This window comes from Polistes dominula, unplaced genomic scaffold (assembly GCF_049000335.1).
Source record: "Polistes dominula isolate Pdom_NZ unplaced genomic scaffold, Pdom_raw_medaka contig_21, whole genome shotgun sequence".
In the NCBI taxonomy this organism is placed as follows: domain Eukaryota; kingdom Metazoa; phylum Arthropoda; class Insecta; order Hymenoptera; family Vespidae; genus Polistes; species Polistes dominula.
The window spans coordinates 2,563,510-2,580,729 of NW_028301061.1; the positions used below are offsets into that span (position 1 = coordinate 2,563,510).

The 17,220-nt window shown below is 29.3% G+C and overlaps 1 protein-coding gene across 1 annotated transcript in view; it reads right to left on the reverse strand.

Annotated features, from left to right (window-relative positions):
• Window positions 1-16,463, reverse strand: part of Ten-m (teneurin transmembrane protein Ten-m) — a 66,366-nt gene extending 49,903 nt beyond the window's left edge. The window contains 1 exon segment of the mRNA XM_089176147.1: window positions 15,922-16,463. Within this exon segment, the coding sequence (XP_089032273.1) occupies window positions 15,922-16,027 (106 nt within the window). The 5' untranslated portion in view covers window positions 16,028-16,463.
• Between the last annotated feature and the right edge of the window lie 757 nt (window positions 16,464-17,220).

Here is a 17,220-nt window from a genome sequence, read left to right on the forward strand (position 1 = left end):
GAAAGGACCAAGTAGAAGGGTGGGAAAAGGATAGATCTTTTTACCTTTTTTCTCATTTTTTTTTCTATTCTCCCTCTCTTTCTAATTCTTCTATCTAACCTCACTTTTATTTTATTTTATTCTGAATTTTCTTTTTTTCCTACTACTATTTTCTTTCCATAGTTACATTTTCTAGGAATATAATGTATAAACATACATGCATAAACAGATAGACTTACATACAGGTATGATCATGTTACTGCACTTAGTATAAGAAAGGGAAAAGGGATAGAAAAGAAAGAGTAAAGTAAAGGGCAAAAATATGTGTGAACGTAGCTTAAGAACATGTTTTACCTTATCCTTGTGAAAGGTCGAACACGTGTGTACCCAGCTTCACGTGGAGGGTGGTAGGAAAGGGGTTTTTCTCTCGTAGATATTTTACAAGAAAACGAAAAGGGTTGGACAAAAAAAAGTATACGGGGGTGCAGTTTTTTTTCTTCTTTCCTCACTATGTCTGTAGAATAGCCGCGGAAACGCTCGGACACCTTAAACCGAGCATTATGTATATACCACTTTCATCCCTTCATTCCTTACCCTTCATCCCCCTCTACCCACTGTCTCATACTCCAATCCTCTTTTTCCCCACCAATCCCTTTTCTACGTCTCCTCATTTTCATTCTTTTTTTTGTTTCCCCTCTCATTTCCACTTATCTCGTTTTTCCATCCCTGAACAAAGTGGAAAGTGGAAATTTTCTACGTCACTTTATTCAACTATTTTTCTTTTTTTTTATTCTTATTGTGTTATTTTTTGTTTTTTTTTTTGTTTTGTTAATATTTTCTCTTTTTTTCCTTTCCCTTCTCCCATTTTCTATCTTTTTTCTTTTTTTTAATACGTGGTAAAGGACGAGAAGAATTTTAAAAGAGATAAAAGAAAGATGAGAAAGGACTTAATTCGTTTCCCATTTAGAATTTTTCGAGATACTTCCTAGGGAGAAAATAAAGATACTAGAGATGAAAATGATAAAAGCAAAAAGATATATATATATATATATATATAATATATAATATTTAACAACATAAAAATAATACGACAATCAGAATGAAATACGTAAAATAATAATACACGAAAAAAATAGACAAAGTAAGGTTGTGTCATCTGTAAATTGAAATAATTGAACTGTAATACAGTGTCATCTATTGAAAACTTACAGTAACTAGAGACCTAGATAACCTCAAAATAATAAATAAAGTTAATAAAAATCTTAAATAAATAAATACAAAATGTTAATCAAAATAAATAACCAAACTTAAATAAATTTTAGAAAATAATCTTAAGACAAATATGTCAAATAAAAATAAAAAAAAAAATAAAATAAAATAAGACCCTCTAATAATAACTCGGAGTCAAAAATATGGTGAACGATTTTAATACCAGTTGTTTTATCCTTCCTTTTCCTTTTTTAGTCAAATAATACACGTTCATGAATATTGTCGGGGAAAGTATCTCACGTATATGACGAGAAACACCCGAAAAAGGGATGAGTAAAGTGGCTATTACGAAAGGTATATTAACAAAAGAAAAGAACATTCAACGGGATCAACAAAGGGACGACACGCATGACAGGGATCGAAAAAAAACTTTAAAGGAAGACAACTTGAATACAAAAAGAAGAAGAAGAAGATGAAGAAGAAGAAGAAAGAAAAAAGTGAAAACATTAGGAAAGAATGAAAAAAGGTAGTAATAAAACAACCCCGCAAAAATATACACACGTGTGCATACTTACATATGCATACATAGAACGTATGCATGTGAATATTTCAAGTAGAAAATTGGTTAGTATATATGAATGATTCATTTATATGCGTGTTAATATGATTCCTTTTGACGTATGTGTACGAATGAGTTTGGTTAAGTTGTAATTTATATATGTACATACGTATATAGCTGTGTGTATGTGTTGGAAAGAGAAAGCAAGTCTGGTAAAATGTTACCTTAACGTTTTACCAAAAGACGGTGTTCATTTGGTATAAACTTCTCTTTCGAAGAAGAGACAGATGGTCGGCAGAAGGAGCTCGTATTGAACGAAAAAAGAAATAAAAAAGTATAAAAGTGTGGATGAGAAGGAGTTTAGTATAGTATAAAGGTATAAACACATACATACACGTGTATATGAGAGGAAGATACGCGAGCGTGAAAGATACCGGCGGATATATCGGGGCCGGTATAATAATAATCGATGCCCCGAGGTGTCTTGTTTTTGGCAAGGTGCACAACACGCCGAGTGTTCGACGTGTTAAATGCGCGCGAATCGAATACACGCGGGGGTGTTACGTGTTGCTTCATTTAAAAATAAAAAAGGTAACATGAATATAAAAAAAAGAGTACTTTAATTTACGTTGATACGTGATAATAAAAAAACAAAGAAAAAAAGCATAGTGACGTATATGATAGTGACGTGTATGATGATAGTGACGAATGAAAACTTTTGTTTTATTTAATTTTTTTTTTTGCACTTTTTTGTAGGGGATTTTAAATGTCGATTTGTTCGTTTTAAAATATAATTGTCATAATTATGATTGTGATATTATAAGTTTATTATTAAATGGTATACTTGACCTATTTTGTAATAATTATTAAAAGATTTGAAAAAAAATTATATTTATTAATATATTATTTTTAATATTGTAATTTTACAAATATTTCTTATAATCTTGTTGAATTCGAATGAAATTTCATATAGAATTATTTTTTTAAATAATTACGCATAATTTAAGTTGACCAAAATTGGTCACATCAAAAATGCACGCTGATCGATTATACAAAATTTCATTTGAATTATACAAAACTATATTTAAATTAATTTTTTTAAATTAATAATACAATTATATATATATATATATACAATTCAGTTGTTAATATTTCTTTTCATTGAATATTTTATAATTTTATTAATAATCTTATCAACCTAATAATACCTCGTGTTTCATCGTTTAACTATTTTTGACCTGTTTATATACTTCAACTTTATATTTTACATTAATTAATCAAAACAAAACAAAAATTAATCAATACCTACACACCTATTACTTAATTATCGCATAAATTATTTTCAATATTATTTAACCTAATTCATAGATCTTATCATTAGTGCATACGATCAATCAAAATTCTTATTATAACATTTTTATCATTGTGTTCGTACAATAAATTTTTTATGTCATATATGTAATTGATTATTCTTCTTCCTACGTTATTTCTATAATTGGAATAAGCTTTCTTTATGTTAAAAAATTAGACAGAAGTATAGTAAGATAACTAAATTTTTAATTCATTATCTAATTCTATTCGAATGATTTAAAGATCCTTTAATCTCATTTAACGTCAACGTTTTGATCTAGAAATCTTTGGTTTGACAGATTTCACGGATATATTTGGTTTAATTTGATCAACCAAAATGAACACACACATACATACATATGTATAGTTACATACGTATGAACACATACAACGTATACGAAGAGATAAGTACCTGCTGGCGAACAAGACTCGCCGTGAATTAATTAGTATCGACGGACGTGTATACGTAGGCGTGTTAACTAGACGTCGCACGCGATCATGCTCGGTTTCTCTGACAGTTAACGTAATTAACGACCTTAGAAATAATCGCCTACGAAACACGTTGAAAGAAACTGTACAACTCTAACAAATAAAATCAAATGAGAGAAAGAGAGAGAAAAAGAGAGAAAAAGAGAGAGAGAGAGAGAGAGAGAGAGATTAGTATGTAGGATACAGTAACTTCAAATATGTTCTAACACTTTTTTCAATTTTTTTTTTTGTATAAAAAAATTATTCTTAGGTATCATATTGTTTTTATTTAATTTTTATATATTATAATAATTTTTTCAATTTTTCTTTTTTTTTTTATAAAGAAATCATTGTTATTGTTATATTGTTTTTATTAAATTGTATATATTGGAATACTTTTTTCAATATTTTTTAATTTTTTTTTTTATATAAAGGAATAATCCTTTTGGTGGATTGTTTTCATTGAATTTTATTAAAAGGTCCTGTTTTTCGTTTGATTTCTTCCTTTTATTCTCTGGTTTTCTTTTTATAGTTTAAATTACTTTACATTTGTTTTGTTGTATACCATAATCAAGTTAGAACTTTGATTCAAACTGATCAAGTTTTATTACCATTTCATTTTTTTCTTATTTTTTTATATTTCTTTCATTTCTAATATAACTTTTTCTTCCTTGATTAATTTTTTTTTTAAATAATATTAATTGTAATATATAAATTTGTTTGTTGTACATCATAATCAAGACAGAACTTTGATTTTAATTGGTTAAGTTTTATTATCATTCCATTTGTTTTCATTCTTTTATAATTCTTTCATTTCTAATCAATCTTTTTCTTCTTCTTCTTCTTCTTGTTTTCTGATTAATTTTGTTGTTGATTAATTTAATATAAAATATAAATCTGACGTATATAAACTGGTTGAATAATTAAACGATGAAAGAAGAAGAAGAAGAAGAAGAAGAAGAAAAATAAACCTTTCTACATTTTACTTTTGGTTTTTTCCTTTTCTTATGCAACCTGTAATAAACGAGTTGGACACCTGGACCAATCGATAATCGCATCGGTAAATCGACATTGGTAATTGGAAAATCTTCGATCGGGAACATCGGTTAGCCCAGCTTTAACAGAACGACAGAACAGTAAACCTTCGCGTGGAATTAATTAGTTCAACGAGTAAACTCGAACGATAAAGAAAAGTAGGATAAGGATAGTAAGATGGAAGAAAAGAAAAAGAAAATTAGAAAAAGAAGAAAAAGAAAAAGAAAAAGAAGAAGAAGACGAAGAAGAAGAGGCGTTAACGAGTCCTCGAACGATTCCAGACTACGATTTTTTTCTTCTTTTTTTCTTACTTAGGTACTTTGACTAGCACGTTCGTTAATCGGTGCAATTAATGAACGATAGCGATCGTTCGTTTAACCTCTCCCTTTCTCCCTTTCTCCCTTTCCCTTCATCTCCCACTCTTCTTTTCCAATTTTTATTTTTTTTATTTTCTATGAGACTACTACCACTTCTTCTTCTTCTTCTTCTTCTTCTTCTTTTTCTTATTTTAGGATCAACGTGGCGTTCTATCTCACATAATTGCGTATGTGTATGCGTGTACGTGCGTACGATTGTATCTATGTGTGTGTGTGTGTGTGTGTGTGTGTTCCCTGGTTCGAATCGGGTGAAATAAGATCCAAGAGAAGCGAGTTCGAACTATTAATTAAAGACCCTCAACGCGAGAAGGCGAAGTCGTTAGAGTTCACCTACGTAAAGAAAAGAGAACTGAGTGATTTACAGAACGCGGAGGATAAAATAAGGGATAAGGGGGGGGGAAAGAAGAGGAAGAAGAGGGGAAGGAAAGGGGGAAGCAGTGGCAAGGATAGAATGAGAAAGAAAGAGAGAGAGAATGAGGAGGAAGTGAAAGATCCGAACTTTCGAACTGGGATTTCTCGTGTTGCACGTTTCCATGGTGTTTCTCTTTCGATTCTCTTTCCCTTCATTTTCTTTTCACTTCCTTCTTCTTCTACTTCTTCTTCTTCTTCTTTTGATGCTATCGTTTAATGAAAAGGACGATTCGACAGTAGCTAAAGCTAATACTTAGTTTGAACGATAGGTCATTTTTTTTTTCTCGAATTAACGTGAGAAAACAAGCCAACGAAATAAATTAGTTTACTGTATAGGGGGGTTTTGTATTTATTTGCGTAATTCTAAAAGAAAATATATATAATATATTTTCTAATGAATTTTATTATGGTGAATTTTGTAATGAATTTTATTATTGTAAATTTTTTAATGAATTTGATTATTGTGAATTGTCTAATGAATTTGATTATTGTGAATTTTCTAATGAATTTTATTATAATAAATTTTTTAATGAAAAAGTTATATTTTATTAAATAAAATTCTTTTGTTTTTAATCGTCGAGATATGAATATTTTTAATATATATTTTTTTAATATATGTTGAAAGTGTTTATCGTTTGATAATTAAACGAACGCGTGTAAAAATGTCGTATGTTACATTTAATAAAATATTAAATATAAATTATAATAGAAAAATAGTGACAAATCGCGCGTGTGAATGTGTGTGAATATGTGTGTTGAATTTATATACTTTAGAATTATATTTTAATACGTTATTAATTATATTTGATATTTTTTTTAAGACGAAAGGAAAGTTTATGTCACGTCAGCTGTATCTATCATTCATTTTAAAGTAGCATGTAATAATTTGTTTTTTTTTTTTATTTTTTAATATATTTTCCTAAATATTTTATTGCAAATATAATCATTTATCCACACTCTTAGTTCTATATATATTTATATATTATTTTATATATTTTTTATCATTTTATATTTTTTATCATTATATTATGTATTTTATATTATTTTTATTATTCATTATTTTCAAACTTCTTCTAGAAATAAGTATTAATACTTATTCAATTTTAAAATGTTGTTTAAAAAGTGTTGTATTTAAAATCATATTTTTCAAGACTAATCTCTAATTAATAAGAATTTTTAAATAGAATTTAATTAATTTTAAAAATCGACTCACACAATAGATGACAATTAATTGCATTCTCATAGTTTTTTAAACGTAATGATGCACCAAAAGGTAAACAAAAATAAGAGAGACAGAGACAGAAAGAAACAGAAAGAGACAGAAAGAGAGAAAAAGAAAGAGAACGATATATAAGAAGAGAGGTAATAAGGTAAAGTAAAAGATGAAAAGGGAAGAAAACAGGAAAGGGGGAATCAAATAGATAGACAGATACATAGACAGATATATAGGCAAAGAGAGAGAGAGAGAGGAGAGAGAGAAAAGAATGAATCCTTCGATCCTAAGCCAAGTTCACCAGCAATTAGATTCCAGAGAGCTGGTTTATAGATCGACATAGACGAGCAACCGATAACCACGCACGTGCCTCTAATGAGAATCGAAGGTACGTTGTTCTCTCTCTTTCTCCGTCTCTTTCTCTTTCTCAGTCTCTAAGTCTTCCTTTTATTCTTTCCCCTTCTTAGTTTATCTCTCTGTCTCTCTCTCTCTCTCTCTGTTCTTCATTCACTTTCACTTATGTTAGTCTGAACCTATTTCTTTCTCTTTCTTATTCATTTAATTCGTTTCTTTCTTACTCATTTGATTTATTTCTCTTTCTTTCTCTTTCAGTCACTCTCTTAGTTTGTTACTCTTTCTGTCTCTCTCTCTCTCTTTTTTGATATATTTCATTTTACTTTATCGCAGGGTTTCCCAAATTGTGATACGTAGTAAGAAAAAAGAATTTAGATTATTAAATCAATAAAATTAAAGAAAAAAAAATCTATATAACTTAGAATTATTATCAATGTTAATAACAATAAAAATTAATATTGTAATATTACAATTTATTCAATTCGATAAATAATCCATTTAAAATAAATAAATTATTATTATTTAAAAATAATAAAAATATATATTTCAAATAAATAATCTGACTTTTGAACAACCCATTTATCGAATATTAAAATTACCATAACATAATATAGGAACACACATATATTTACATCTAAATATTTACTAAGTAACAATTGTAAAAAAAATCTTTTTATTTGATAAACAAAAAATACTTTGGGAAATTCTGTTCTATTATTTAATCTCTCTCTCTCTCTCTCTCTCTCTCTTTCTCTTTATCTCTTTTGTCTTTGTCTTTCTTATTGAAGTATCAAGGATAGTATAGTGCAAGTAGTTTGGTTGGTTGGTTGTCGGTTGTTGGTTGGTTGGTGTTCCGATCGTTTCTTCCCTCGAAGCATTCCCCGTACCTTATCCTTCGTCCGGTTGTTATTACGAGACGTTAATCTCGATAGACCAGCCTGCCGCGTAATTCAAGAAGGCTGCCCTCGTTATATTGGTATTTTAACGTCGGAGGCGGTAATAGGTACCGCTGTGGGGGGTTATTACTAGTAACTTCTAACTATACTAGTATGTGTAACACATCGTCTTACAGGACTCGTGCCATACTATAGTCTTATTTTTATTTTTTCATTAATTAGATATTTTATACGATATATTATATTATTGAAGTGAAAACTTCTTTAGAATGGGAGTGATCTGAAAAGTAAATAAACGGAAACGGAGCTATGTAACGAAGCTATGAAACGGCTGTCATACTAAATAATAAGAGAAAAAGAGACAAACATAGGATTTAGACTGCGAGGGAATGAGACGGAATATAGCTATACAGTTTTTCCTATTCTCGGTCTCCTCTTTATGCTATGCTTCGTAGTTATCACTCCTGGTTGTATATGTGTGTGTCTGTGTGCGACTGCATACTACAAAGCGTGGACACGTATTCTTTCGATACTCGAAATGTTTGTAGGTAGGAGCGATAGAAGGGTAGAAGAATAAACAGAGATAAGAACGTTAGTATGCAACAAAAAAATAAGGAACAAACGAACTGACGGTCGAAATAAAGAAAGAAGGTGCGAAATAACAAAAGAAAGAAATACCCTACGGACTTATCGGAAAGACCCTACGGACTTATCGGAAAGACCCTACGGAATTATCGGAAAGACCCTACGGAATTATCGGAAAGACCCTACGGACTTATCGGAAAGACCCTACGGACTTAGTGGAAAAACCCTACGGACTTATCGGAAAGATCCTACGGACTTATCGGAAAGACCCTACGGACTTTTCGGAAAAAACCTTACTACTTTTCGGGAAAAATCTCACTACTTTTCGGGAAAAACCTCACTACTTTTCGGAAAAAACCTCACTACTTTTCGGAAAAAACCTCACTACTTTTCGGAAAAAACCTTACTATAGAGGTGTTTACTACACTAACAGAGGTGTTTAGTTACCATGCATTTTTTAGTTACCAGAAGGAACTCGTCTCATTTCTTTGAATTGAAAACTTGCTTACTGTGTAATATGTTATTTATTTATATATGTTTTCAATAAAACGTATAATAATTTTTGAATGTGATAACAATAATATAATAATAATATTATAACAAATAAACCCAACAATTATCCTACTCCTGATATTCTGCAGTCGTCTCATTCTCTCGAAACTTAGATTTTCGAAGGTTTCACTTCTAACACGTGTGATCTGCCCACATGATATTTTTTTAAATATTTTTCTTCTTGTTGTTGACATTTTAACATTTCAATAATTAATTAAAGAAAATAATCAATGACTTTTTTTTATTATTTATTACCTCGTTAACTTGTGTTAAGTTTACAGGACTTATGTCATAGTATAATATTATTTTTATCTATTTAATTATATATTTTATTTTAATATATTTTTTAACATTTTAATATTCATATAGAAAATAATTAATGATTTTTTATATATTTATTATTTTATTAATTTATATTAGGTTTACAGGACTTGTGCCATACTATAATCTTACTTTTATTTAACTAATTATATATTTTATATTATATTTTAATTTAATATTATTTTTTTCTTTGAAATTTTAATATTTTCATACGAAATAATTATTGAAATATTAAAAATGTCTATTTATTATTTCGTTAACTTTTTAAATAACACTTATGATATAGAATCTTTATATTATCTCATAAAGTATCTTTTCTATAAATATTATTATTTAATTTATTATTTTACCATAATCACAAAGATTTGAAACATTTTGCATTTTAAATACGAACGAATTTTTTTTTATCAAATCAACCAAATTTCATATTTAAAACAAATGTGAAATTTCATGTTACAATTATACTTGATACTAAATAAATCTAATAAGAACTCAAAGTAAAAATTTGAATTATGAGTTCCTACAATAGTTCAAAGTTTGATCTAAAGGATTAGAAAACGAATGATCGATTGAACGTACGAACGAACGAACGAACGAATGAACGAACGAACGAACGCCTATCCTATTTGCAATTTTCACGGGAAAAGATGGCGAAGGAAGGAAGGAAGGAGTGCGAAAATTTGCGGCGCGCCGGAAACCGGAAGGGGTGTGCAAGAAGAGAAGAAGAGAGGAAGATAGTACGAAAGAGAAACAGAGAGAGAGAGAGAGAGTGAAAAGGGGGGGTGGGAGGGTGGTTGTGGGGTTTGGTATCTCCCGGTCGTTTCGAAGGATCGTTACGATGCAATTCAGGCACGTAGGACTGACTGGTGCATTGAGGGGCACCTATCTCGAAACTTGAATGTAGTTAAAGTGAATAAGTTTAATGAGCTACGTTGCAAGAAGGGATGGTGAAAGAGAAAGAGGAGAAGGAGGAGGAGGAGGAGGAGTAGGAGGTGGAGGTGGAGGTTCAGAAAGGAAGCACTTCCTCGACTTCTGCTTTGATTTTGGATAGAAACTAAACCTGAACCACATTACTAGCAACTCCTTTTCAACGATCTTTAGTTAAAAGGGAAGGAAATTTGTGAACGTTTAAGTTACTACCATTGGCGGAATAATTTCACCAATTCTGTTAAAGGTTCAAAGATCATAAGAATTATTTTCCTTAATTATATTTTATACATAAATTTTAAATAACTCAAATTGATTGATTTATTTTAACACTAGACTTATGGATGTTTTGTTTACTATTTTTTAGAAACTTACAAACATTGTTTGAATGAAGATTGAAGAAATGGGTTGAGTTGAGGAATTTATATTTACCGTATATTTCATTACTTGCATTAAAAATTAATATATATTTTTAAAAAAATAATATTTAAGTTTCATATATATGTAGCAAATAAATTTGAAATAAGTCAAATTGGTTCAGTCTGTAAATCTAGTGTTTAATAATTATTATTGAATTTGTTCAAATTATTTTATACATTAATGCATAATAATAATTAATAACAATATTTTATCTATTATTATAATATATTAAATTGAAAACTAAAGAGAATAAATTGTTCAATTGTATAGATTGATCGATCCTGTGTCAAATATTTGGTAAAATTATTTTGACTAATTGTAAATATAAAATAGTTGTATATATATATTTAGAAGATTATCAGATTTTTCTAACTTAAGTATCACAATATTGTACTAATATTTTGGGTCATTAATATAGTTATTTAAACATACGTAATCTTCCGACTAGAAAATAAGTACCGTTGAAAATCTCTCGGATTTGTGTCGCTAATTTACCTGAGGGTTCTTTCTTCTTTTCTTTTTTTTTTTTTTTACCTGGGCATTTTAAGTGCCAGAAAAGGGTCAGGAAGGATTTAAGTGGTTTTACTATATCTCGGGACAGAATCAGATAATCTGATACCTAATAAGTTATACAGGTATTTACAGTGTTTTCTTTATACCTTTCTTAAACAATGTATTTTAAATAAAGTTTTAATACTCCTACGAAAAAAATTAAAAAAAAAAAAAATACAACAACAAAATATTATATCAAAATTAGTCAACAATATTAAACACGAATATATAAAAATTCAGTGTCACATTGTTTGCTATGGATTCTGAAATTACTGAACTTTTATTTTATTTTATTTACTGAAAGTTTTGTTATTATAGAATATTTTTTACAATTTATAATATACGACAGTTTTTATTTCGATTATTTTTTATTTTTTATTGCTAATTTATGGATTTATTATTATAGAGGTTATCTAGATATCCAGCTTCTGTAAATATTCAATAGATGGTGCTGTATTGCAATTCAATTATTTCAATTTACACATAACATAACCTTACTTTTTCTATTTTTTCCTATATTATTAAATTATGTATTGTTATAATTTACTAAAAAATTTATAATTATATTAAATACAAAAAAAAGAACTAAAAAAATTCATAAGAAAAAAAAACATTCGATCAAAGAATGAGTACGATATGAAACGAAATAAAACGAAATGAAATGAAATGAAACGAAATGAAATGTGACAAAGATGAGATGAGAAGATACGATACGATACGATACGAGAGATGAGATGAAATGAGATGAAATAGAGATGAGAGTTTATCAAACGAGTAAAATCCTACCGAATGAAGTATCACACATATGTGTATGTGTATATATGTGAGTGGTGCGTGAATGCGTGCGTGCGAACGAGCCTTAAGGTTACCACAGGGAGTTACCTGATAAACCGTGCGACATTTGGAAATGTCAGAGTGATAAATACGCGAGCGACGTGGTAATGCAACCAAGTGTGCCTCTTCACTTCTTCCCTATTTTACAGTTTCTTTTATTTTCCAACAGGAGCACTCATCGTCGTCTACTTCGTACACCTACTTCGGATCCTACCTTTTTCTACAATCACTATCACCATCACCATGATAACTATCACTATGGTAGTAAGTATAGTACTGTAATACTACTACTACTATTACTACTACTACTACTACTATTACTACTACTACTACTATCAGTACTTTTTCTCGTTTTTCTCACCCTCTTTCTATGAGAAGGGGGTTGGGTTGGGGAAAGTGTTCCTTTCCGAACGATCGATTTTCTTCCCTAAAATAAATCCTTTATCGCGACGTTCAGATCGGTAGTAAGAAGAAGAAGAAGAAGAAGAAGAAGAAGAGGAAGAAGAAGAAGAAGAAGAAGAGGGGGTAGAAGGACTGGTGGTATCGTGCTATCTTTTTCCTTTTCTGGTCTGTGTGTGTGTGTTTTTTTTTCTTGCTTCTTCCTGTGTAGGAAGAAAAACGTTAAATCTCTCACCTCCCTCGACACGTCGCACGAGGATCCAATCTTCCACGTAGAGAAGAATTTTCTTTCTATCCCGTAAGGAAACTCTCTACAGAAGAAGTAAGAGAAGAAAAAAGAAAAATAAAGAAAAAATATAAAAAGAAAAAAAAAAGATAAAAAGATCGAGAAGTAGAATAAAGTTAACGTAAGAATAATAACCGCTTGGGAGGGGGGGGCAGGGGTGAAGGTGGAGGTGCACGAGGTGTTTCCTGTTTCTTTTTTTTAATGTCACTACTATTATTTCAGACTTTTTTTCATTTTCTAGTTTTTTCTTTTTTTTCTTTTTCTTTTTATATCTATGAAAGTGTACGTAGTTTATTTTCCGCGAGTGATTTGTTACGAAGAAGAAAGAGGAAAAAGAAGAATAAGAAGAATATGATGGTAGTTTTTTCTATGGTGAAATTTTCCATCTCATTCGATTTCGTTTAATTTGTAATCCGGACTACTCTCGTTGTCGATTTATGATACCGGTTCCGTGTTCTCGTTTAATTTCCATACGCGTATTTATGTTTTAACTGGTTAGTTTATTTATTTGTTCATATTGATTTATTTATACGTAACTAACTACTCTCTCTCTCTCTCTCTCTCTCTCTCTCTATCTATTTGGTGGAAAATAAAATGTAAGATCGAAAGTCGAATAGAAGTGTGTTATTATCTTAATTTGTATTTGATATATAAATTTGATGTGTTTTTATTTCTAATTATTATTATTATTTTTTTTCTAATATTGTAATCGCACTTTCTCAATTATACGTTTCTTATTAAATTAGTTAATAAAACTAAATATTAAATAATAATTTATGAGCTAGAAGCAATGTAATTAGTTTTATTTAATTATTTATGTTTCCTAGTATTAGATAAATATTTTTTATTCATTTTTTTTTATTGCATTAGTTTCTAAAAAAAAAAAAAACAATATTAATAAATCATAAATTAGTGATAATGTATAATACTTGGTGTAAAAATTCAGTTGCATTTAATTTATTACGTTTTTTAATCTCCGATATAATTATTATTAATTTTTTTAGCGCATAATTTAAAAAAATTATTATATTGAATAATAATTCATAAATTGAGGTTAATATACTCGGTGTAAAAATTCGGTTGTATTTAATTTATTACGTTTCTTAATCTCAGATATAAATTTCATTTATTCTAATACTGCATTAACATCTAAAAAAAAAAAAACATAAAATATAATAAATAATAATAATTCATAGAATTAAGTTAATGCAACGTAAATGATATGTGGTTATTGGGGGTGACTATTAGAATGAGTAATACTTTGTCGATACGTTTATATTTCTTAAAACTCTAACGACACTTTATACCTTTCCCTTTTTTTATTCCCTAACACTTCTCTTTCACCTCCCTTTAAAATTCAAACCCCCGAAAATCGTTCTCCATTTCCATTTCCACCACAGTAGTAGTAGTAGTAGTAGTAAAATACCAACGAGAGTTTGCCACCACCCTCTTCTTCTACTTCTTCTCTTCCTTCATGTAAAAAGTTTCACCCTGTGTGTGATTTCGAAATGTCAGCTCTGACAAATACGCTCGGTGCTATAATGTATATACGTTCTAAACCGTGACATCAAACCGAGAGGGATGTAATCCCTCCCTCATTTTCCTTTTTACCTTTTTTTCGTTTTCCTTTCTCTTTCATTTCCTCATTTCTTCAAATAAAAAAAAAAAAAAAAATCCTAAAGTAAGTTCGAATTTGTTACAGTTTAATTTCCATACGATTTGATAATAACTATGACATAATAGTTATACATTAAAATGTTATATTTTTGTATATGTGTATATATCAATAATGATGAAAATAATCGTTTATTATTTAATAACGATTATTTTTTAAACAATTTTTATTCGTTTGAATTATTCGTTGGCAAAGGTGGTGAATTTTATTAAAGTTGTATTCATTGGTTACAAAATTCATTAGTATTTATATAATCTTTATGGTTACTGGAATAATTTATTTAAAAATTTATTTTTGTATTTGTACAACTTCGTATTAACAAATAAATATAATTATTTGAATAAAGTATTTGATTTTAATGATTCACGTTATTGATGAAGGATTATATTATTATTAAAAAAACAAACTATATTAATATTATTATATATAATAATAATATAAATAATCTTTTGTACTTGAGTGGCGCCGAATTAGCGCCCAGTAGATTTAAGTGACAACTCGAACGGCGCTGATACGGCGCCCGGCAGATTTAAATGGCAACTCGAGAGGCGCCGATACGGCGCCCGGCGGCTGATTTGAAGTCTTTTGTTACTCTATCTGCTTATTTACGATGTGTGACAAGATATTTCTTTTAAGATATACATCAAGATAATACTTAAAGGGCCGAAAAGGGACTGTAAGGTTTGCTCTGATCGTAATATGCCTAAAAGTAGGTGGGAAGTAACATATTATTGTGATACGTGTCCTGATAAACCTAAGATGCATCTTGGGTATTGTTTTACGAAATATTGTACAAAAACTAATTACAGAATATAATATTTCTCAAATTTCGTTGTTGATATAAAAATAAATAAATAGAAATGTTATTATTTGTATAAGTTTGTTTGTTTATAAATGTCTTTAAAGTACGTGTAAAATGTTTCCCTAATTTGGTCGAAATCGTCTCGAGTTGCATGTGAAAGTGGTTAGTGCAAGTGAAAAAGGTCTTGAGTGTGCAAAGGGTTAATATTAAAAGCAAACGCGTTCAAAATTATGATCGATTTAAAATAATATTAAAAAAAAAAAAAAAAAAATAAATAAATTACATTAAACTAAATCTCAACATTACGAAAAATGCACTTTATTTCATACTTAAATATTTTCATTATAACAAATGAATATGTTCTTAATTAATACACGATTAAAATTCAATGACTATACTCTTATTAAAATCATAATTCAAGAAATAAAAATTGCAAGTAAAAAATGGGGTTGTTAAAAATCAAATAATTTTCGAATACCATGATGGAATAATTAGATTGTATTTTAAAAATAAAAAAAAAATATAAAAATGTAGGTCGTAGAGGGTTAGATAGGGCATAGATAAAAGGGACGTAAAAAAAGAAGAAGAAAAAAAAGGAAGAAGAATACGATCTCGTTGAAGTTGTGGTCGGGATAATAGTGAAGAAATGGGAAGAGAGAGAGAGAGAGAGAGAGAGAGAGAGAGAGAGAGAGAGGGAGAAAGAGAAATACCACCCACCTCGACCACCACCGTAGCAGTAGGTATACTCGTTGTAATCCATGGAGGGCCTCTTGAGTAATCCTTCGCTCGGCACTAGATCCAATAAAGCCGTGGGATCGCACATCGAGCTGATCTTTCACCGTTCACTTTCATACGTAATGAAAAATGTTCGAAGAAAATTATTACAACGAATGAATTATCTTCATTATCGATATATCCCATAAACGATTGATGGGGGGGAGTAAGTGAGGGTTTGTTCCTCAAAGTTTTGTTCATCGATTTGTTTCTTCCTAAATTTTCATCCCCCCACTTTTGTTATTTTTATTTCGTATCGTTTAGTTTTTATTATTTGGTTTTTTTTTTTTTTATTATTTATTTGATTTTATTTAATTTTATTTGTGGGTTCGGTGGGGAATTACTCACGACGTTGGTTTTTTTAAAAAGAGATTTTTCTTCCTTTGAGCAATAATAATAATAATAATAATAATAATAATAATAATAATAATAATAATAATAATAAATAAAGAGATGAAAAAAGAACTTCAAAGGAAAAGCCACGCGACGTCGATGGATGGCACAACTCGTGTTACAAAGGTGCTACTTACTAATATTTTTTTTTCTCTTTTTTTTTGCACCAACATCACCATATCACCATTAACACGCTACACACAACACTACTTAACTAACGCACCGTCATTTCACGTTAAGAAGAAGAAGTTTAAAGAAGTTGTTGAAGATGAAGATGAACATGGAGAAAAAGACACGCATGTTGTACCCAAAATTAAACCAAGCTTCGTCAACGGTACTACAAGAAGAACTCACAGCAGACCGACACTTTCTTATTATTCCTTTCGTTTTGAGTTTGCAAATTTGAAAGAAGGAAATGCAATGGTATGAGATTTCATATGCATATTATGTATGCGTGTTGTATGCAAATTTTTGTTAACACGTGATAAAAAAATAAAAAAGTGTATTTTGTAAATAATTAAATATTCAAATACACTACGAGAACATTATTCTTTCGAATATTTTAATAATAATAATAATAATAAAAAAAAAACAATCACTTTAATCGTTGTAAATAAAAATTAAAGTAATCGAACACTTTACTTTAATGAAACTTGTTTACTTTTTTTTCTATTTCTTGTCCAACAGAATCGATAAACGATTACACCAACACTATCATCATCATCATCATCATCGTTATCGTCACCATCATCACCATCACCACTAGTTTCTTCTTCTCTCAATGGTTTTGATTTCCGTACGATGATCCGTGACTAAACTAAAACGAATCGTACAGCGTGGGACATTTCT